The sequence below is a fragment of the Vanellus vanellus genome (assembly GCF_965231255.1).
Source record: "Vanellus vanellus genome assembly, chromosome: 23".
Classification (NCBI taxonomy): domain Eukaryota; kingdom Metazoa; phylum Chordata; class Aves; order Charadriiformes; family Charadriidae; genus Vanellus; species Vanellus vanellus.
Window position 1 is genome coordinate 5,670,056 of NC_138928.1, and position 22,954 is coordinate 5,693,009.

At 51.4% G+C, this 22,954-nt stretch overlaps 1 protein-coding gene across 2 annotated transcripts; it reads right to left on the minus strand.

The window, feature by feature from the left end:
• Positions 1-763: 763 nt before the first annotated feature.
• On the minus strand, positions 764-15,385 carry CD34 (CD34 molecule). 2 transcript variants are annotated; one of them, XM_082494631.1, is made up of 8 exons: positions 15,164-15,385; positions 10,081-10,206; positions 9,114-9,397; positions 8,927-9,004; positions 6,290-6,437; positions 5,299-5,339; positions 4,385-4,549; positions 764-2,700 (listed from the first exon to the last, which is right to left on the minus strand). In XM_082494631.1, exons 1-8 carry the CDS (start codon positions 15,240-15,242, stop codon positions 2,509-2,511), a joined length of 1,113 nt encoding a protein of 370 aa, XP_082350757.1. In that variant the 5' UTR covers positions 15,243-15,385; the 3' UTR covers positions 764-2,508. The 2 variants fall into 2 exon arrangements, with proteins under 2 accessions (XP_082350757.1, XP_082350758.1); XM_082494632.1 differs by lacking the exon at positions 764-2,700 and adding an exon at positions 3,956-4,028.
• Positions 15,386-22,954: the final 7,569 nt, after the last annotated feature.

Sequence of the window (22,954 nt, forward strand, 5' to 3'; positions counted from 1 at the left end):
CTCCTACTTCTGATCCAGCAAGTATTACTCATCAGATAAACAACTGCCAAAAAAAAAAAAAAAAAAGAAAAGCCAACCGCAGCTCCCTATGCCACCCCCCAGCGCACATCAGCCCTCCGGGAGAGTTTCCCCTGCGCTCCGCAGCGGCCGGGGCTCTCAGGAAAGAAAGTAATTTCTTTTTCCTGCCCGTGTTGCCCTTGTGGCCAGGCCGTGGAGCTCAGATTGCCCCAACCTACAACAAAACTGGCAGCGGAGGTTTCTAGCGTAATTTGGTACCCCCCAAGAAGTTCCCGGTGTGCCTCTGTCCGTGAGCCCCGGGCAGGAGGATGGGTCGCGCACCCCACGGAGGAGGGGGCCGGGTCAGTGAAGATCCCCAGCCCCAAACCTCCTGCTTTCCGTGCAGCTCCAGCATCTCCGCAAGAAGGGGCGCTGAAGGGCTGCCGTGCATCGCCCTGTGAATTCTTTGAGGTGGGAGCTGCTGCTGGTGGTGCATAGTGGACAGAGTGAGGAAGGCTTCATCTTCATCTTCCTCTCCATCTCCATCTCCATCTCCATCTCCATCTCCATCTTCATCTTCATCTTCATCTTCATCTTCCTCTCCATCTCCATCTCCATCTCCATCTCCATCTCCATCTTTATCTCCATCTTCACGCACGCACACACACAAACACCCCCCCGATGTCAGGTCAGACCCCAGCCCTGCGGATCACTCCATGAGACGGGAGTCTCATTTATTTATCCCAGAATTAGCCGGGCATCTTAAACATCAGGAAATCAAACAAAGGAGGTTTAACAGTGCGCTGTGCGTCACTTGTCCTGCAAACGTGTTTGTTGACAGACACGGAAAATGTGCACAGACGAAGCCGCAGCCCCGTGTCGTGGCATTTCTGCTGGGAACAACCCCTGCGCCAGGCGCCGGCCGCTCCTCGCGCTGGCGAACGGCACAGCCGGAGCCGCGCGTCCCGCTGGGGGAAACACGCCCTTCTTCCAAGGACACGAAGGAGAAGTTCATTTTTAATACTCAATTTTTGCTCAACTGGGGTTATTTACAATGAGATTTGGGAGAAGCAATTCACACCGAAAGAAACAAAACCTGAAATATTTCAAACCGTGTTTAAATGAGGCTTGCACCCGTGCAGACAGCCCCAGGCGGTGACGGGCGTTGCTGCCGTTCCTTTAAGTGCTGTACCAAAATCTCTGCCTTCCCCTCAGGTGTTCAGCACCGAGAAAAGGCTGCGATAAATTCACTAGTGAGAGGGTAGAGCAGCTTCAAGGGCCATTTTTGTCCTTATTTTGGATGTGGCAGCTGCTGGTGGTGCCAGCGGAGATTGTGGTCTGGCACCAGCACCCCCGGGCTCGCACGACAGCAGCTCTGGCTCCCGGCAGAGGACCTGCACGCGCTGAGGACTGAGCACAAAGCTGCCCCTGGCCCCCGGCTCTCACCGAGCTGCGCGGGGCTCAACCCCGGGAGCAGGATGCGTGCAGAGCTGGGTAGGACCCGCTCCTGCCGGTGGGATTTCGGCGTTGGCCTTCACTCACCAAAGCGAAAATACCTCTTTTTGTTCATGTACCCACTGCTGATGCGGAGGGAGGAACACCCGTCACGCAGCCAGGTTTCTGCCGAGCGCTTGTGCCTCTGGGAGCCCTTTGGCATCATTTTTGCCGAGGTCCCGCCCGAGGCACGACCCCGACGTGTGGGGAGGGCCACGGGACTGCAGAGCCGCATCAAAGGTTCTCCATCCCGCTCGAGTGATGGATTACTGCCTCTGCCTCGTCAAACGCCCTCTCCAGCCCCCGACATGGAGAGACTGGGGAAGATTTTTACTCTAAAACAACTACCTGCGTACTGATAGGATTAACAAAGAGACAAGTTTGAGGTCTATTCACATTTTAGCCTTCAATTCCACGTGGAAAGTTTTACACAGAGCTTCAGCAAATTCTGCTGGAGTAGAAAATACTAAAGAAGACCTAAAGCACAAGAAGAGGGATTAAATGCCTGATGTTCTTAAAAGAGGAAGAAAATCCTGCACTCAAGCATAGAGATGAGATAAAAAACAACTCTGTTAACCAAAATTAGCTGAAACCCGACAGGTTTTTGTCACTGAAATCCCAATTTAACTATTCTAATCAGCCTAACACACTGCCACCAAGCATTTTTGCAGTCTGGCTCAAGGCTTCCGTGGCTTCACTCTGCCTCTGCTTAAAAGCTGTTCAGGGCTAAGGGCACTTGCGTTTCTCATTGTGTTCTTCTAACAACAGAAGCAGAGAACAGCTGCGAAAAGGTTTCTTGTGTGGTCAACAGGAGGAGGCAGAGAAGCGGGTCTTTGGCAGCTCTGGTGGTGCTTAATGTGCTTTAGGCTGATTTTGAAGTTCTTCACAGAAATGACGATAGAAAAAAAAAAAAAAAAAAGGTCTGCAATTCTCTAACCGTCCATAGGAAACTCTCGCCCTCCCTTGTCTTTCCGCTCCCCTCTTAGTTCACGCTAAGGATGGACTTCGCCGCCGGGTTCACATTTCGGTGTCGGCGGGGCTGTGCTGCCTGCCCGAGTGGCCGTTTTTGGAGGACGCTTGGCCAGTCCCGTTCTCCTGAGTCCCACCGTTGAGGTTTGGCTTCTCCTGCAGCTCTGGTTGCTCTTGGGGGGGCATCATCAACATTGTGTTTGCCTGGCTGCCGTTTTCCGTGTAATACGGGTCTTCAGCCTAAACAGGTACATAAATAACAAAGGCAGAGTTAGGGAAGGGAAAGGGCTGACGGCAGCCGGCTTTGATTGCGGCAGCGGCTCGGCTGGCCCCCCGCGCTGCCCGGGCAGGGGGTACGAACGACTGCGGGCACGGGAACCCGCTCCTGCTGACGAGAAGGGAGCAGGGGGCCGGAGCCACACCGTGGCAAGACAAAGCAAGAAAACCAGCCAGGAACTGCATTTTTCTCTCCTGGACCTGAAAAGAGAAACCGTCAGGTTTTCTTGTTTTCTCATAACCGGGTTTTGGAGCTGACCCTGCCTTGGGTTTGCCGTGACAGAGCACCTCTGCTTTCCCCTTTGGTCAAGTAAGACACACCATTGAAGGAAAGCTATGGGTTACCTCCTTTTCTTTCCCCATCCTTCTTTCTTTTGGCCTGTAAATAGATATACAGCATGCATCACGGTGCTAGCAGAAGCGCAGGACTGCGCTCCAGCAACGCCAGCCTGGAGAGCTGTGTGGGGCTGGAAATGCAACGATGTGTTGCGGGACTATTGCTGTACAGAGCAGATGCCTCTGGAGGATCCAGAGCAACAGTAGAGCCGCTTCTGTCCCCCACCGCGATAACTCCCCAAGTGTCGGACCGCGGCAGGTCTGACGGCAATGCAGCGGGCGCTGATGGTCCCGGGCTGTGGGTAGCAGTTGGCCCCGCTCCGGTTGCTCAGCAGCACTCAGCACCCTCAGCAGGCGTCCGTGTCAGCAAGATGGGTGTGATGGATACATCTCACCTACACACTGGATTGCGACTGCTGTGCATTTACCCGGGCAGCTCCCAGCCACGCATTTACGTTGCCTTTCACTTGCTGCCAGCAGCCAGGAGACGGTACCCGGAGGCAGTGGGTACCCAAGCTGCGATGTCCCTGCCTCTGACACGTGTACTTGACCTCCCATCTGCATGTTTTGAGAGCATCCTTTCAGGCAATGAAATAACCTTCCCAGGACACAACTGTTCACGTGCCCATGAGCAGCGATGGGGGAAAAGCATGGCCCGTCCTTGCTTTACAGAGGGCTCACGTCCCCAAAAGTCATTGGTAGGGAAGAGTCCTCCACGGTCAGCCTGCCTGGAAGGGGGAAAACGGTAATAGGAAATTTATTTCTCTTTCTTTCTGGATATATTTTATTACCATCACTTGTTAAGTGAGGGGAGAAATAGCGTTTATTACAGCATCGGTACAAGACAGACATATAACTCAAACGCAGCGAATGGAAAGTTAGTGCGTGTGTCACTTTTAATGACAAATTCATAAGGTTTCGGTGTCTCTGGAGGGGTCTTGCTGGATGAGTTCTTACTGATGAGCAAAAATAAGTGTTAGACCTAGAAGTACGAGCGAGAAAGGGGCGGTTCTCCCCCGGGCGCAGTCAGCTAGGAGTTAATTTGAGAAGGCAAGAGAGGTTTCCCTTCGCCCTGTACCGTCCGGCCTCCCTGCTCCTGCCCCTCGCCTTGCCCGGGCTGACCCAGCGCCGGGTCACAATGCCCCGCGCACCGGCCGAGCCGTCCCATCGACCCGGGGGGACACAGCCCTGCGGAGGGTCCCGGGCTGCGGGGTGCGGAGCAGCCCCCTCCTCTCCCCCCCGGCCACCCCCCGCGGCTGGGGCACTGCCCGGCGCCGCGCTGCCGGTGGTTCTGCCATCTGTACGCACTAACCAGGCGCTCTCCCGCCGGGCTCCAGCTCCGCCGCTTCATCAGGAAGTATCCGGCCAAGCCCAGGAACGCCAGCAGGAGTCCAGATGTGACCAAGGCGATCAGGGTCTTCTGGGAAAAGTCCTGATGGTTCCTCACGCTCCCCCGTTTAAGGGATTTTATTCCAAACTGGAAAAAAAAACACCAAAGAGAACCGGGACTCTGACAAACAGGAAACATATGCATCTGCTGAACAGGCACCGGGCTTAAAACAATGCTGCTCTTCACCTCCTTGTTAAACTGCACGTAAACAAAGCTGGGCTTTGCTACCCAAACTCCTGAGCTTTGCGCTTGCCCTGTGAGCTCTCCCATCCTCACAGTCGCATGTCCATCCTATGTCTCCTGTGGCACCGGGGAATTTTCTCCCTTGGACCAGAGTGCTCATGCCCTGGGGTTTAGAGCGTGCGTCTGCACGGCTGCAATCTCCCTGCGCACTGCTGCTGCAGCTCTGCCGACTGCCATTTATACGGGTACCCGGTGCTCGGCTTTACGAGCCGGTGGCAGCCTGACTGGGGTGCTGAGAGGAGGAATTAATTAACGTCAGCGTGGTACTGCGAAGAAGGAGAGTGCCAGTTGCATCCTAAGAGTCATTGTTGGGATCCAGGACTTTTTAAAGAAAATACTACCAAATTTTACAGTATCTATTTCAAGCATTTCTGTCTTCAGTGGGTGAATTAGTTCCCTTACGGTGCACTGTTGCCTTGCTGGTGCTCGGCTCCAACCACCTCCCGTGCCAACGCTCAACAAATGCCTCCGAGACGGAGGCAGGTTCAGGTCTCAGCCCTCTGCCCCAGCCTCAACTGACCATCTAAAAATCTCCTTTCTCCGGCCACTCAGGCTACCCATTTTTTGCAGACAAGTTAGCTTAAGGAATTTACCTTTTCCCAGTGAGACTCCTGGAGCATGTCTGTAGCAGGATCTGCAAGGTTTAAAACAGGAGAGGCATGTTACATAGAGAGTCACACTGCAGCCAACGCCAGCATGGAAGAGTCTGGCCATGCCTGAACACGGAGGAGCCGTGAGCCCCTTCGCCGTCTGGAGGCAAAGCCATGGCTCTGTGGATCTAGCAAGGCCCACCAGAAAGAGCAGTAGTTCATAGAATCATAGAATCACAGAATGGTTTGGGTTGGAAGGGACCTTGAAGATCATCCAGTTCCCCCCCCTGCCCCGGGCAGGGACACCTCCCCCCAGCCCCGGTTGCTCCCAGCCCCGTCCAACCCGGCCTTGAGCACCCCCAGGGATGGGGCAGCCACAGCTCCTCGGGGCACCCTGCGCCAGGGGCTCACCACCCGCACAGGGAAACATTTCTTCCTAGTATCTAATCTAAATCTCCCCTCTTTCAGTCTGAAGCCATTCCCCCTCATCCTATCACTCCATGCCCTTGTACAAAGTCCCTCCCCACTCTCCCGGAGCCCTTTAGGCACTGGAAGGGGCTCTGAGGTCTCCCCGGAGCCTTCTCTTCTCCAGGCTGAACCCCCCACCTCTCCCAGCCTGTCCTCCCAGCAGAGGGGCTCCAGCCCTCCCAGCATCTTTGTGGCCAACTCTGGCTCCACTCCACCAGGTCCATGTCTGTCCTATGTTGGGGCTCCAGAGCTGGAGGCAGCACTGCGGGGGGGTCTCACCAGGGCAGAGTAAGAGGGGCAGAATCCCCCCCCTCGCCCCGCTGGCCATGCTTCTGCTGATGCAGCCCAGGATACGATTGGCCTTCTGGGCTGTGATCGCAATTGCAGAGAGAAGTCTCCTCCCAAGCTGTAACTGAGGATTTGTGCCCCGCAGCCTCTCCCCACAAACAGTCCCCTCTCCTGTGGTGCACGTCGAGGTCATTCTCCAGCGGTATCAATGACAGCCAAAGGAATGAGCTGAACTGACCTCTCTCACCGACGAGGATGAGGAGCATGCAGTCGCGGTCCACCTCGGATTTAGCGAGTTTAATCTGGCAGGGGGAGGGGACGCGGTGGGCGCTCTCTTCACAGATTGCACTCCATAAGTCTGATCCCTTCCTCTCTAGAAAATGTTTCTGCAAAATTTTCAAACAAACAGCCATTGAAACAAGCAAACCGACTAATTCTCCATCCCGGCTATGCTGCTGCGGCTGCGTGTAGCGTTGTGCATTCACCCTTTGTGCTTCGGTGGCTCATCTGTGCTGTGCGAGGCTGAGCAGAAGCAAGAACAAGTGACGAACGGCGCTGGAGCGGGTGTCAGCCCTTCGCCTCCCGCTGCACCGCTGCTTTGGGCCCCAACACCAACACCTAGACAAGGGAGGTGCTTCTTTCTTGCATCTTAACTTAATGAGATTAAATTAAATGAAGATATCTTGAGCAACTCTTGCAAATGGCATTTAAACAAAGCTAAACTTAGGGTCTGAATTGCATGGCAAGTCTCTCCAATTTTTGGACTGAAACAGCCGCCTGAAGAGCCCTATTGTTTCAGAGTCCCAGGCAGGGGCTGGGAAAGGAGGGAAATAACAAAGAAGCATTGAGCCTTCCTGTTTAGGAAATGTCTTCAATGTTTTTGCTAGGTTGCTGATCAAAGGCTAGGCAAAAAAACACAAATTTCTCACATTTTAGAGCTGAACTGACCCTTGGGTGGAAGAGGAAAAGGAGTGAGGACCTGCAGCCTTTCCCTTCCGCGGGCCAGTTTCTGTGTCAGACAGGATAGGCTTTCTCCTCGGGTCTATTTTCAGCCACAGTCAGGCTTGGAGACAGAGCCCACAGTCGCTAAAAGACGTTATCAGCTTCCCTAACATCCTCCCAGCTGGGGACATCGTGGCTGTGCCCACCCCCTGGAGACAGAGACGGGCTCCAGCCGAATCCCGGGTTCTGCCCCTGCCCTCCGCTCGCTCCCCGGAGGTACCCACCGATGTGGGGCTGCGAAAGAGGAGAAGACCCTCTTGTCTTGCAGCGCTGCGCAGAGCCAGGCAGCTCAGCGCCTTCCTCTCTTTGCCGTAGAATTGCCTCACTATTGCGCTCCCATCGCCACATCCTCTTAGCATTCAAAAATGCAGAAACTTATCCATGGGAGAATAACAAACAAATCATTTTCAGCTGTTTCTATAGAGCTTGGCTCGGGGCGAGAAAGGCCAAGATGGAACAAGAGACCCAAGTGTGTATTTTCCTTTCTCTGCTGTGGAAAGAACTCATCGGAGTGTCAGAATTTCCCTTTGCAATTAGCGGCGCTGGGTGCCAGCGTATTGCTCATTTGCTTTGGGAAAGGCCAGCAGGAAAGCGAGACACGGCACGGTCCCTCCTATCTTCTCTCCTCGCAGACACGCTTATCTGGTTCCCAGGTCCAGCGGCGGCTGCGCCTGAGCTGGTTTTTCCCACTGGATGATTAGTTGAGGTGGAGGCAGGGGAGAGGTCTGCTGCAGGGCCAGAGCTCCCAGAAAAACACGGCCGGCAGCGGGGCCGCTTGGCTCGGTTCACGTGGAGGGAGGGTTAAGAGTCTGTGCAATTGGATACGGCTCTGTAGGATATTCTCTCTGTCATATACGCGTCCACTGATGCGTGCGCAGGTATGCAACGCATGCATAGCGTGCACAAACCCCGTGCCCAGGAGGGGCCGTTGCCCACTAGATGGCATCTGGGATCAGAATCACGCGCTCCCGGAGGAGTTTCCATGTGAATTCTCGCCAAAGTGTAAACAGGAGCGAGTCTAAAAGCCATTTACGTGCCAATTTGCAGAGAGAAGCCGAGTGAGAACTCACTCCTCTAAAGCGGTGGCCGCAGGGCTGACCAGCACAAGTAAAATTAATCAAGGTCATTTTATACCCAGGGCATTGCCAAACCCGCTGTCCCCCGAGATCCAACAGCTCTGGCCTCTGCTGCAGGTTGTACCTCCTGCGTGAAAGGTTTCTTTCCTCCCACCCACAACAGTGTCTCAGCCCGACCCTCTCCGGCTGTTAACAAATGCTTCGTTTGTGGTGCGCACGGCCAAGGGAGTTATGCAGAGCCTGGGGTTCCCTTAGGAGTCGGTGCAGATGGGGACGCTGATCAGCCCGTGTTCCTTCAGATGCCCTGATTTCTTTCCTAGAGCAGTTGGCAAGACTAAAAAAGGCGCTCGCCTTCCCAACAGGGAAGAGGAAGAAGAAGAACAAAGGCAATTTCCTGTTAAACAAGGTGGGAGATCCTTTAGAAGCTAAACTGACCCCAGAGCTTAATCATGAAAAAGCAGGTTTTATGCAGCCAGGAGGTTGCATTTCCCCTGGGACTGCTGTGATCATCCCTTTGGGATCCTCCTGGGACTGCTGTGATCATCTCTTTGGGATCCTCCTGGGACTGCTGTGATCAGCCCCACCTCCATCAGTTTGGCACAGCTCAGCTGCTCTGCCCCAGGGATCCCACCCCAACCCCCCTCCCACCCCACCCCCGGCACGGTGGGTGACCCCATCACCGCGAGCCTGACAGTGCTGCAGGAACCTTCCCTCGGCTGTTTGCTTGCAGCACCCCCCCCACCTCCCGCATGTTCCCCCGCCTCGGGGCCGCGTGGCTGCCCCGAGCTGCAACTCACGCAAGTGTTGGACTCGTTGAGCTGCAAGCAGATGGCTCCAGTGTCGCTCACTTCTTTGACATTGTGGCATGTGATGGGCTGGAAGGGAAAAAACATGGTGGTGGTATCAATGAACTGTCAGGGGGTTATAAGACGAGTCCAACCTCCTTGTGGTCCCACAGCCCGCAGTGCTCCACCGCATCCTCACCTTCGGGCTGTCCTGGCCCGTGTGCTGTGGCGTGGTGGCAGCCGAGACGTGAGGATGCTCGGAGGTGGCAGGAGAGCTTGTCAGAGCCAACGTGGACCCTGGGGTTTCTGCCATCACGCTGGGTCGCGACGCTGGGCTCTGGGTTGCGGGGACCCCTTGGCTGGAGTGGTCTGGCTCCGAGGGGGTGCCCGGCGGCTGCATGGGGGCTCGGCTGGGCTGGGGACTCGGCGGCGCGGTGCTGAGCCCCGGGGAGGTGGGGTTGGTTGCCAGGGACCCGGCCGCAGCTTCGGTTGGGAAGAAACGCAATGAAAAGGATAGACGAGAAAGCTTAAGTCCTCTAAAATCAATGCGTGGCATTGCGCTGACTGAAGTACAATATTGATTTGTCATAGCCAGCGGTACCAGAACGTGTCACTGGCTGTATGAGAAACGCACATTAGACTTGCTTCAGTTACCTAATTGTTACATGCGCTTCATAATCTGTTTACAATGGGCTAATTTCCTGGGCATACGTGGCACCACAGCAAGGATGCCATTGCCCGACCCCCCCTGCATCGCCCTCGTCTCCCTCTCGACCCAGAGCCTTCCGAAATCTGTACTGATCTCAAACAGCAGAAAAGAAAGGCGCCGTACGTCTGTGCAAGGTTCCCTGCCCCACAGCCCCTCGGAGCTTACCCTCACGGCTGGCAGACCTCTCACAGGCGCCATCCGCTGAGCTATGTTGAGGTAAAAGATTAACGAGCATTTTGCCCCATCATCTCTTGGGCGTTTTGAAAAGGACGGGTGTAAGCCGCCCCTCCTGCAGCCAGCAGCGTTAGGCTGCCCCAGGTGGGATTTTCTGGGCAGGATTAAAGCTTTTGACCTTACTCAGGCTCTTTTTTGAGACCGCGGTTTCTAAGTGCCTGCGCACTTAATAAATCTGATTATTAATGCAAATACTACTGGGAGTCACCGGGGGAGTGATTACCGAATGTCTCCGGCGTTGGCTTGGCACTGCTGGTGGCTCCGGTGGCTGCCGCGCTGCTGGTGCCTTTCGTTGCCGCGGCGGTGGCCGTGGGTGTGGGGGTGTCCGTCGGGCTCCCGGACGCGTTGCCTGGGGGCAGAGGAAGGTGTTAGGGGCCGGTGTCCCCCCAGCGCAGCCCCCAGCCCCTGCCTGCCCCCGAGGGTCCCTGCGGGCAGGGCAGGGCAGGGCAGGGCGGACTTTAGCTGCTTTCACAAATTTACTTTCTTCTTGCCCCAAAATGGCAGGCTGCCTTCGAGCTCATATGGGAGAAGCTCGGAGACTAAACATTTCGGCGGGGCGGGTACCAAAGTTTGGCGCAGCCCTTGCAGAGGCGCCGAGGCTCCTGGGGGAGGACGGGCTCGTTCCTGCCCTCGTCCTGCCCCATCCTCGGGCGTACCGAGGGATGCACAAAGCTCTGCACAAAGCCGGATTTCATAGGAGTTTGGGTTTATAATCCCTGGAGGAAAGACTCAGGCCTTGGAAGAGATCACTTTGTGCGCCTCAGGAAAAATAAGTTGGATTTGCAGTTGCAGGCACAATCTCAAAGTAAATAGAAACATTCCCATTGGCCCGCGATCAGCTCTGACTCATGAGCGAAAACATCTTTGGAGGTGAAACAGAATGTTTGGAGAACGGTTTGCTGTTCTAACTTAAAGTTTATATATTGCTTCCTGATATGTTACAAGGATGACACTTCCAGCTTTTCCTTCTGAAATGAACTATACGAGTCAGTGAAAATGCATTTCTTCCCATTTCTTTTCTATTCTTAAGAGCTATTTCCACTTTTAACAAACACTTTCATTCTCTACTCCGGGGCTGGTGCTGTTTAAGATTCTTATCCAGACACTAAAGACAAAATCATGCAAAATACGTTGTTTCATTTGTATTTCTGCCCAGGGGAGCCCAAGCTCCAAGAAGAGTTACTTCATCCTCCCAAACAACCCTTTGAGATGGAGCAACACTGACAGGTCCTGATCAGCTGCCCGGCACTGGCATCAGGGCAGCATCTATCCCATCCCATCCCATCCCATCCCATCCCATCCCCTCCCGTCCCATCCCATCCCCTCCCGTCCCATCCCCTCCCGTCCCATCCCCTCCCGTCCCATCCCCTCCCGTCCCATCCCCTCCCGTCCTGTCCATCCTGTCCTGTCCGTCCCGTCCCATCCCATCCCATCCCGTCCCATCCAGGCAGGGCTGCAGCTGCTCTGGGCGCAGGAGCACCGGGGGAGGCGGAGGCCCTGCCGAGGGCTCGGTGCAGGTGTCTGGAGCTGGGATTTAGGTTCTGGCACTGCTTTTATTTAAGGGAGAAGTCTCTTCTCTCCAAGACAATTCAGTTCCAACTGGTTAAATCACTGAGTTTTTCTGATCAATTTTAACAAATCAAAAGCAGGAGGCATGAGTGCATGCCCAGAATAATGACTAGCACAAAGTCAAATCCGCGCTTTGCGTACAGCTTTGTTTTTGCGTGGACATTAGCAGGAAACTTTACATCACCAGAACAATGTAGCGCCTGGACTTGACCTCCCCAAGTGCCACAGCCACCCAAGCACCTTTGAACTATTCCAGATGTTTGTAAAGCACCAGAGGTATTTCTAATCAAAGTCTTTTCACCACTGAATATCTTAAATTGAAGCCTGGATTATTGCTCAGTGCAATTTGCAAGAAGACTTGTCACATAGTATTTCTTTTCCTTCCCTTTATTGTAGCATAGGCAGGCACTTTTATAGAAAACATGGCCAAGTTTTTTGAAACCTTAGGACTCAGGAGATAAATAATGATCCAGATGTGAGCTGGATAATCCACACGGTGCTCAGCTAAAGCGAGTCATTTATTGCACCGTACATTTTTACTAGCTTTGCTAAACTTTGTCAATTTGTTAGTATTAAGGGTTTGAGAGTTTAAGCCAAGCCATTTATTAACCTTGGAGAAATCTTCACCTGGTAGTGCTAGCACGTGCAGGAGGAAAAGCATGTAGATACGTGAAAGAGAACTGTACTTCACAGTACCTATTGTACTCTCCTATCCAGCTTTTAAAAAGAAAATGCCTCTGATTTTTAAAGATATTTTCATAATGGGGCTTAGGAAGTGTCTCAGTTCAAATCAAATAAAAAAAAGCAACAATACGTAGTTGACGTAGTTGACTTGGTCCAACACTCATCCCCGAGCAGTAAAGCAGGACCATAGAAGGCAAAACTCTGCAGCAGGAATGACTCAGGAAACAGGAGAAAACTTTCCGTAATTTGTGCCCGACTGCACCCGCCGCAGATTAAACACGGGGGTTTCTCCCTGCGCCGCTGTCCCTGCGGGGTGGAAGGTGGAACCCGCAGGGGATTCCCGAGACAGAAATTGCACCTCCTATGCTGATACAGGAATCTCGTGGTAAAGCTTTTGCTAACTGGGTGCCTGCTTCAGTGCTCTGACGCACACACCCCGTGCCGGGATAGTTTCGGGAACTCTTCTCTGTGTTTAACTACGTCTTTTTCCAGGTTCCGCCGGCGCTCTAGAAGCTGCGCGGCCGAGCTACGGCGAAGCGCTGCAGGTGAGCGGGACCGCTGGTTCCAGCGGCTGCCGAAGAGGAGGACGAGGGACGGCGGGACACGCGGCCCCGAAGCTGCAGCCAGCCCAGGCTGCGCCGGGGGCTCCAGCCTGCCTCACTCGCGCCTTCCCAGTTCCACCGCTCTCAGCCATGTGGCAGGAATTCAAGCGGGCGGAGCCCTCTTCCCTCTGGAAATATCTGATAAAAATCCCTTCCCTCCCCCTTTTCCTCCTCCCGGACAGGATATGGGTGTGGGGCCGCAGTCACGCAGGGTCCCCCGGGCAGGGGGCTGCCGGGAGCCCCCCAAGCCGAAGCCCGGCTGCCGGACCCAGGGTTGCCTTGGGCTCGGAGCCCCTCCGGCCGCTGGGCGCTGCTCAGGAGCCTGGCACCTTCCCTGGGACTCAGGTTGCTCCTGGCTCGTGCAGTTCCGATGGGCAGCCCTCTAAAGGACGTGAAAAATCACGTGGCTGTGAGTTTTAAAAGCTCCTTTTTCCTTCCCTCATTTTTAGAGGTTTTCTAGATCTTGAAAAAGGAGTGAAGGAAAGAAAGAAGGCTTTAAAATGACAAGAAAGGAGGGTTTTTTTAAGAGTCAAGTTTCGCAGAGATGAATAAAAAAAGATATAAAAAGCAAGATAAAAGACTAAAAAAAAGAGGGAAGTGTTTGTATTAGGTATAACTAGAATATATACTAGGTACAAATAGAATATATACTCTCTTTTCCATGAAAGTTTTGAGAGAAGCCCGGGACAGCTCTCCACGTGGTTTATCAATACCCAATTTTGCCACCATGAGCCGCTTGCAGCGTCGCGGTGCTGCGCCGGCAGAGGGTTCTTGAGCGGCCCCAGAGCATCATCCTGCTCTGCAGACCAGGGACGGGCATAAACCTCTCCCACGCTCATCGCAACGCAGCGGGTCCCCAAAGGATCAGGCAAAGCCCAGAATGGAGCATTTCCTCCACCCTTTGCTCCCCGCGAGGATGGACGGGGCTGCGCGGTGCTGTGGGGTCGCACTGCAGTAGCAGCTATTGGGTACCCGCGCCATGGCCACACATGTAGAAGATCGGCACCCGGCCCAGCGTGGCACGGGGTTTCTTCCCCCTATAAAACCCCTGGGTTTAGCTGAAGCTGTCCTGGGGGGGGTGGGGAGGCCGGTCATCCCACCCTTGGCAGCACTGCCAGGAGCCAACCTGAGCACAAACCCCCGGAACTGGGATTTCCATCGGGAGTTGCACAACTCAAACCTTCACTTAATCCACTGGGACTCCCCAACGGGGCGAAGAGCGTGCAGAGCCCCAAGGATGAGCTCCCCGTTTTTTCTCTGCTCTGCACAGCAGCTACGTCGAACAGAAATAAACCTCCTCCGCTTTCAGCACGTGCCCATAAAGCCCCGTAAGACCCCGCAGAAACGCGGAGCATCGGCTGTGCCGGCAGAAGGAACGACATTCTGCAGCACTAAACCCCCTGTCGCCTGGCTGCTTCATCTTTACAAAGGCAAAGCTTTTTATCACTTTTGTATTACTTTTGCATCGCTTTTGCTTTGTACTACAAGGAACTCGGGTTTCGCGTTGCAGGTAAACACTTTTGTCTCCCACCCTCGCGCGCTGCTCGCTCCTGCCCAACCAGACAGACCCGAATTTTACTAGAGAAGCTTTGGGTTTTTTCCTTCCTGTAAAATTAACATAGACGGGAGGGTCAGGCGCAACAGCTCCGGTGAGCAATACACCTTGGCAGCAAAGGGAACATGAAAGGAGCGCCGTGCAACAGAAGAACAAAATACAGCAAATTCTTTCAATAGGTCTAGTCGCTCACATTCATGTGAGTAAGGAAAAATTACATCTGAGGAGACACCCGCAGGTTCTTGGCTCCGGTCCCAGCACACTGTGCAGCGCACAGAGCGCTGCTTCACTTTTTTTAGTCCCTTTTTATTACTTTATGGTTGTTGGGTTTGGGACAAAAATGATACTATTTCCCTAAAACATACCCCTTTAAAAAGTATAACTTAGAGAAAATCTCTGTATTATTATTCACTTCTTCATATGACAAATATTGGAAGAGATGGAATAAGAGCTTTCAATATTTATAGAGATTCATTTGATTTTCAGAAAATGCTTAGTTCCTGCCATAAAACAAAAGCAAGGCTAATTTACACCAATGCAGACTGAGAAACGGCTCGAACTGTGGCTGCACTCTCCAGCTTTGCATGCTGCGCTTGCATCCCCTTGTGTTATCTGTAATATTATAGGGAGCCCTTAGATCTCGATTCCCCCCCTTTTCAAGCCAGCAGCATTTTCAGTTTGCAGCGCATCGCTGTGAGTGTTGGTCGGGACACCCGACCCAGTACTGGTCTGTAAAAACGTCCCTGCGATGTGAAATCGCAGTCTCCGCTAAACCCTCCTTAAAACCCACCCCACCCCCCGGCTGCTGTTTCAGGAGTTATACAGAAATTGCCCCATGCACTCGCCTGGCGTTGCTCTACTGCTCAGCCCTGGTATTTGCTGCAGTCAATACTCACCAGACAACTCCGCCGCGCAGAACGCGATCCAGAAGAGCTGCCTCCACTTCATTATTTTTAAACTTCCCAAGAACAGCATTCCTGCTCGCAGCTCCCGCTAAAACTGGATGTGGCTGTGACAGCTCTTGGGTTCTCAGTCCCGCAGCAGCTCTGAGCTCATGTAGCTTGGGTTCAGTTCAAGCCTTTGAGATGACTCGGTTGTGGGGTGGGTTTCTCTTCAGGGGTTGTGCTTATGGTCCAAGACTGCGAGGGGGAGTTTCTCCGATTTGATTTCACAGTTTTATATAGTTCATGGCAACCTCACTATCACTTAGGTAATTTTCTCCTCCCCGCTTTCCTGCCAGCGCTTCAAAACAAACAAAAGAGCAACCCTCTCCCCAGCGAAGGAGCCCAAAGCCTCGCCGGGCTTAACTCTTTCCTGAGAGCTGCTCGTTTTCTCGTTAAAGTGAAGGCAGGGATACAACGAGCTCCAGCTGGAAGGAAGGATTACAGGGGAGCCTGCTGCTAAACGTCCCTCAAAGCCAAGGAAACACAATCTGATGGGAGCAGAGAAGTGGAGAACCCCTGGTCCAGCCACCGGCGGTGAGCCCCGCGCACGGTGCCCGGGCCGGGCTGTGGCCAGTGCCGTGGAAAGGGGGAAAACTCTGAAAACTGACTTCAGAAGCGGAAATTTTCTCAGCAAATTAAGCAAGGAACTCAAGGATGCGAAATCATCGCTGACCTGAAGAGAAGTAACTCCATTAGCTTCACTAAATTGGCTTTGGTCAAACAGCGAGCACGAATGAAAGGGTTTAGAGGAGGTCTGGGGGAGACCAAAGCCCACAGGCAAACACTTGTGCGTAAGACCTGGAGCAGGAGAGGGACTCAAGACTAATAAATAACTTTCTGGAGCTCGTTTCCGTTAATAACGCATTACAGAGACATTAGAAACCGTATAGCAATACCAACTTCAGTTTTATTACCAGCCTGAACCTGACCGAGTGGAAATGGTCAGCCCCGGCTCTGCGGTGCCCCCATGGGTGCGCGGGGGACGAGCTCCGGGACCGGCAGGATGAGGGATGCTCTGCAGCGGGCAGCGAATAGGGCTGAGTGAATATAGCCTAATAGGGCCTTAAGAGAGATGAGTATCTCCAAAATATTTTTTTTCATTAATTTTAAAAAAAATATTCATTTTTTTTTTTTTTATTTAAAATAGTTTGATGTTTCTATTTCTTGATTTTTTGTCTGGGGACACCAAAGACAACAGAAATGGATTAGCAATCATTCTGGCATTTGGGGATTAAAAAAAAGAGGTATGATCATTTGGGAAACTAAACTCTAGTTATGTCCTAATTCTTCCTTTTCTTTTACAGCTAAATGATGCAGTCGCTGAAGGAATCATTGCTAACAGGAAATAAAAAATGAGGTGGCCAAGAAAATAGCTATGGAAGGAAGGACAACAAAGCACTTACTCAATGTAGTATCTTTATGTGGACACCCCCATTACACTTCTACAGTCATATGGCTACAATCAGTGAAAGGATTAAAAGGCAGAAAAAAAAGATAGGGTAGTATTACGTACAAAGAAATCTGTAAATAACATTTCCAGTATACACATTTGTTGGTATGACAAAATTCCAGTAGCTTTTGTTTTTAGCATAGGACAGGAGTTGGACGAGATGATGTTTAATGGTCCCTTCCAACTCAAAGCAGTCTGTGATTGTGTGACAGGAAAATATCTCTTGGAAGGAAACATCTGTAGCTAAGAAATGCGCTCCAACATCTATATAAAGATTTCTATTATTTCAGTAACCTATTACTGAATGACAGAGCTACACAGCTCTATTAAAGACCAAAATATCCCGGTAAAATATGGTCTGCCACATGGTATAAAACCTGAGCGTGGCCACAGCCCGGCTGTCCCCAGCAGCTCCCACCAACCATTTTCTCTTTTTTCCTCTCTCAAACACGCACAGACACATTGCGAAACACGTGACAGTACATAACACAGGTTTGCATGCATATCAGTTTAGAAAATATATTCGAAAGATGAAGTAAGAAAAGGAGAGTGAGACAAAGGTCTTATTTAAATAACAGATTTTTTTTGCCATTAAAGTGAGAACTTGGGTTGTGTAACACAACTGAAGAAAAAAAGTTGAAATTTCCAAGTATCAGCCAGTAGGAAGACAGAAGACTGTCTGGTGAGGACCAACATCCCATCACACTGAAAATCATCAGGAAAAGCTGCCGAGCTGCCTCTGGCAGGACAGGGCTGGGGACTGCGCCTCTACAGCAAAGGCAAACCCCTTAGAAATGCTCAGAAATGTTATTTCGGTATCAAAAATGAGTGAACTGTAGGAAAAGAATAAAACAAACCAGCTCGCACTGAGCTCCTTGTGTGCACGGGAGTTGCAGGGGACCTCCGGCCCACGGCCCCATGGTGGGTCCCCGCTGGTGGCCGGTCCCCCCCCGCTCCCGGGGTGTCCCCTCCGCCCGGCCGGGTTTCCTGCCATTCTCCTCCAGCGCTGCTCCGCGCTCCTGAATGAAAGAAACCAATGGAATCATCCGGGTTTGGCGGCCGGTTTTGTTTCACCTTTCAAAAAGGGACTAAAAATAGAGCGCTGGGCTAAAAATAGAGGCTGACCGGGTCTGCCGGACACCCAGCATGGGAAGCTCCCGGGTTTGGTTTCCAGTGGAAGTCGGGCTGCATCTAAACGCCATTCCCTGTGTCACAGATGTTGGGTTTCGTTACTGCTTATGTCCCCTACGTGCACTATCTGAGCATGTCAGTATGCCTTAAAACTCATTTTAGGATAGTGACTCAGCCCAGCATGGCACAGCCGGTAAATCTAACATACCCTCAAATGAGGAACCAGCAAACAAAAAAAAAATCAGTTACTTATTAAGATTATTCTTTAATTGAAAGCACTGTCTTCAGAGGATTTTAGAAGAGACCCCTAGAGATGCGTCCAACCACTCTGCTCGTTGAGCCTCAGCCGTTCCCCTGGCGCAGGCATCGCCGTGGTCCCCGTCGGGGACGCGTGGCAGAGGGCGGTGGTGGCGGGACCCTGCCTGTCGCCAGCACAGCTTAAACCAGTCTGGCATGGCCTCACTGGGGCAGCTCGGGCTTGGTTGTCTGATGGCCGTTCACAACTGTGCTTCGGAGATGCTGTGAAGCAGGTGAGCTCTTCGGTTGGGGGGTGTGTGTATGTGTGTACACACCTCCAAGAATGTTCTGAATATTCCGAATATCCAGCTGTAACCGGGCTCTTCAGTTATTTCCGTCCGTTTATTCAACGAGCGGAAAATAACACTTTTTCTCATTGATACGACTCTCCATTTAAACCTCAGTTTAAAGTGACTTAAGCACGTTGCAAGCAAATATCGTAGAATTATTTCCCCCTTTCAGACTCATAACAAGTTTTTGTAGTTAAAGATTTAAAGACCAAAATAAGAAACATGCACTTGAATTATGTTGAAGCAGCCTGTATCAGCTGTACAAGGTTAACAACGGCTGAGCCAATTTCAACTAAACATTTACAGGATCAAGTGTCCAAATTTCAAACAGCACGGCGATGAAGGCTTGTTCACATAGACTGGGAATTTGTCCAAGTATTTAAGGGTAATTTAATTTAATTGTGAATGATGCAATAGACATATGGCTAGGAAGTTATATGCCAGGAAACATGTTTTCTATAAGTATTTTAGCAGGCAGATGGCATACAATAGTTTTGGTGTAGTCATTTCCCCACCTCTTAAAAGTTGCTATTTTGGACAGATGAAATAATTAGATTGCCACCATCCTCCCAAGACACCAGTGCTGCTGACCCAGAGGATGTGCTGCCGTAGAGGACTGTTTCTGTAGAAAACCCCACAAAATACATCAAACTTTACGCTCACCTATCCTTTGCCATTCCGGAGTTTCAAAAAATTTCAATAACTTTCCCACAGAAATGGAAAGCGAGTGAGCATTCCTGCTTGACAGCGCTCCCACCACACGGGCGAGAACAGAGGCACGTGGCAGCGCCTGGAGCAACGCCACACCACAGCTAAACCCCAAAAGCCAAAAGTGCTGTGTCTCAGTCCGCAGCCTCAGCGACCGAACCGCTCCCCTTCCCAGACAGACAGGATCTGGAAATCACAGCCCATCTCCCACGTGCGCCGCGCTCGGGGCTGCGCAGAGCCGCTGCGGCGGGTCCAGCTTTCGGGAGCGGTACGAGCATCCCCACGCCTGGGCGGGGCGGGACAGGCAGAGCAGAGTATGAAGCTGCAAATAAAATGGTATTCGAGTGAAGCTTGGGTTATTTCTCTTAGTAAAGCTTCTGAGATGCTGTTGGGACGACATCTCCTTTGCGCTAACAGGAGGAACGGTACCAAATCCTGACCGGGGCTGAGCAAGGGGAACCCCTGTCCACTGCTAATGCAGGACACAAACTCTCTGCTCCGAGCAGACGGCTCCTGAGGAGCGAACTGATTGTGATTCATCTAAGAAAGGGCAAAGAGCTCGAAAGCTTCCCTAATATTATCAGCCTTATCGCGATTTCCTTAAGAACTTGTCATCTATTTGTTTTAGTGTGTTTGGTTTTGCACATTATTATACTGCTATTGTAACTCTTGGGGCAGGAAATGCTTCCTTCATTAGGTATCAGAAACTACATCCTGAGACTCCTGTGAAGGCATCCTTCGTGCGAAGGCTGTTCTGGAGAGATTACTTCCTCCATTTCTCCCTCAGAGCTGCTCCGGAGCCGTCTGCTTCTGCCGTCCCTGGAAGAGCCGCTCACCCCCGAAGGGCCGTCCCTGCGTGTGCCGGGGGCTCGCTGCCCTCCGTTAGAGGAGGGTGCTGGGCGAGACCTCTTTCCCCTTCACCTCACCTTGACTTACAGCTTTCAATGAAGGTTCCCCCTCTCCTCCCGTCTTTGTAATCTCAAAGGAAAACCGACTGCTTCAGCAAGAAGTACGCAACTTGTCTGGGCCCTTAAATTTACTTCCAAACGGAATGTGCAGAGCCTTTAATGACCATCATTTATGAAAGAACGCTGCCTTTCTACACCACTGTTTATCTAGGTGTTTGTATTCTTTTTCTAAGTCTTATTTAAATACGGTTTTCAGAATTAAAGACTAAAGATTTTTGTTTCTTAACTCGGGCAAAGTCTTGCCTCTTCATAATCCTTGCAACCGCATTTAACGGGTGCCCTGCTATTTACTACCCCCTCGCACAGCTACTGCTTACTCATTTACACTCGGCAGAGTCATTCCTCAGAGAGAGACAGCAGAAAAAAACCGAGAACATCAGACTTTTGATCTGTAGGTCATATATTGTATTTTTAAAAAGCTTTTGGAAATCTTAAGAAAAAAGATGCATGGTTGTTGCAACTATAGTGTACTGTTAATAAAAGTGGTATATTAAAACAAATTGCTTAGTATGATTATTCCACTAGAATCAATATCTTCAAATAATAACGCAAATATGAAGCATACACATGACTACATTCAAGCAAACCATATGGTGGATAGACTGCTTAACAGTTTTATGCCTTAAACTTTTACTTCAAGATTGTTGGTTCAAATCTAATCAAGGCTATGCTCATTTACTACCGTCTGTCTGTTCAGCACTTTGTAGGATATTACTGGGTCTTTAATCTAGTTTTAAGGGGCAGGCTACAATGTAAATCAAGTCACTTAAGCATTTTTCCACAAAACTGTTCCCCAGATGCATCTTTTCCACAGCAGTACAGGAGGTTGAACGAGTCAGAAGGAATTGCCTTGAAAAACGAGGCAAGATCTGCAAAATCAGAAGCCTGCAAAAAGCCGGAGCTTTTCTAAGTTGCAAGAATGGGGGGGGCTAAATGTGAAGAAAGTTATTCTGGCACAGGAGGAGCAAAGAGCCAGAAGCCGCTCGGCCGGAGCTGCCGGTGTGCCCTGGGGACAGCGGCACGTTGAATGCCGCAGGCGGGAAACCGCTCCGGCTGCCCCAGCACCAGTGCTAAATAAAAACCTTTGTTGTCTTTGAGAGTAATTCCTCCTGGCTTTGGACGGGAAGAAGGAGTTCCATGGAGATGGTATCTCACCACTCACCGGACAGAAAGAGCAACGTCGGAGAGGTCGGAGCACCGGAGCATCGCTGGGGAAAGGGGCAGTGGAGAGGGACCCTGCCAGCTCCCCTCAGGGAGCAGGAAAGCCAGCAACAGCAATAAAACCCAGCTGGAAACTCTTTCAAATAGTGCTTTTGTCAGTGCAAGAGAACGAGCTCGCACTAAAGTCATGATAATGCCTCGGAAAGAGCAAATAAGCTAATTCCGCACCTCTATAGGGTGCAGCCCCATGACTTCTGCCTGCACTAGGAACAGCCGAGCAGACAGAAGGGTGACTTTCGGTGGCTGCTGTTGCTGTGTTGAAGTGATGAGAGATCCTCAAGTTCTGTTTTTTTTTTGTTTTTCTGGAAATATGCACATTTGAATATACAAAGAGTGACAAGTAGCTGCAGAACCTCAGAAAAGGAACAGGAGAGGACAGAGATGGACTAGTCATATTCCTGTTCCTATCCCTCACTACTTTGGGACTGTACCGCAGTCTCATTAACCTGGCTGATTTCATTGACTGCTTTTCATTGCTGCACCGTCCAAAGTACTTAACTATAATAAACAGCAGCACCACAAAACACCAATAAAAATCATTAAAGCATAAGTCTCGTAATTTAGTACAAAGATTAGCTTCTCCATCCAGATCTGCAGCCTGCTGATTGCAATTTATTTCTCCCATTTATGGATGTCATATAAACATGCGAGCTGGATTCATTGCTGGGGCCTTCCATCCATCACCGGGGCTGCAGCGAGTCCGTCTTGTTGATGCACCAAGCGAACAGCACCGGAGATACGCGAGATGCTTAAGTTAAACTCTAATTCCAAATAAATGCTGTTCATCTTAAATGTGATGAAATTATAGAATCATGGAACCCTAGAATTGTTTAGGTTGGAAAAGACCTCTAAGATCATTGAGTCCAACTCTAAACCTACCGCTGCCAGGTCCACCACTGAACCATGTCCCTAAGTAAGTGCTACATCTACGCGTCTTTTAAATACCTCCAGGGACGGCGACTCAACCCCTGCCCTGGGCAGCCAGTTCCAGTGTTTGACACCCCTCTGGGTGGAGAAATTTTTCCTATTGGCTGTTTTTATATTTTTAATTTGCTGTGTTTGCAAATACGCTTTAAATATAGCCACCTAATGGGCTGCCTTGTCTATTCCAAGTGCATAGAGAGTCTGCTGCGCACGGTGGTTGCTAGAAAGAGGTCTGGCTCCTGCCGCGCGTCGCCTCTGCCCAGCTGTGCGCCAGTGGCTGCAGAGAGCGGGGGGGCTTGGGGGGCACGTGGGGTCCGTCAGCCAGGGACCCCCGCGGCTGGGCAGCCGTGGGTGGTAGGAGCTGCTCTCGGTAGGTGCAAGAGGTGGTTGGTCGAGCAACGCTGACCAAGATTACTGAAAAAAAAGTCTCCGTTGCCTTTATTTCCGGGGAGAACACCCCGTGCGGCTGTAATTTATGTAAAGCAAGTACAGCCCCAAAATGATGGTGGTATTTCTCAGAGAGAAACCAAAACTGTAATTAGGAAATAAAGGACTGGCTTTCACTCTGAGTAAATATCAGGTTAGTGCCAGGTGTTACTGAAGCATCAGATGAGATGTAAAACTCATCAGTGGCAGCAGTGAAAGGCATCTTTAAAAGCACCAGGGGAAAAGGACTGGAAAGGGCTCTCATCTCCACCCTGGCAATTGCTGATAATAAAGTGCTGCTGTTTTCTACCTGGGAAATGAGGTCCCA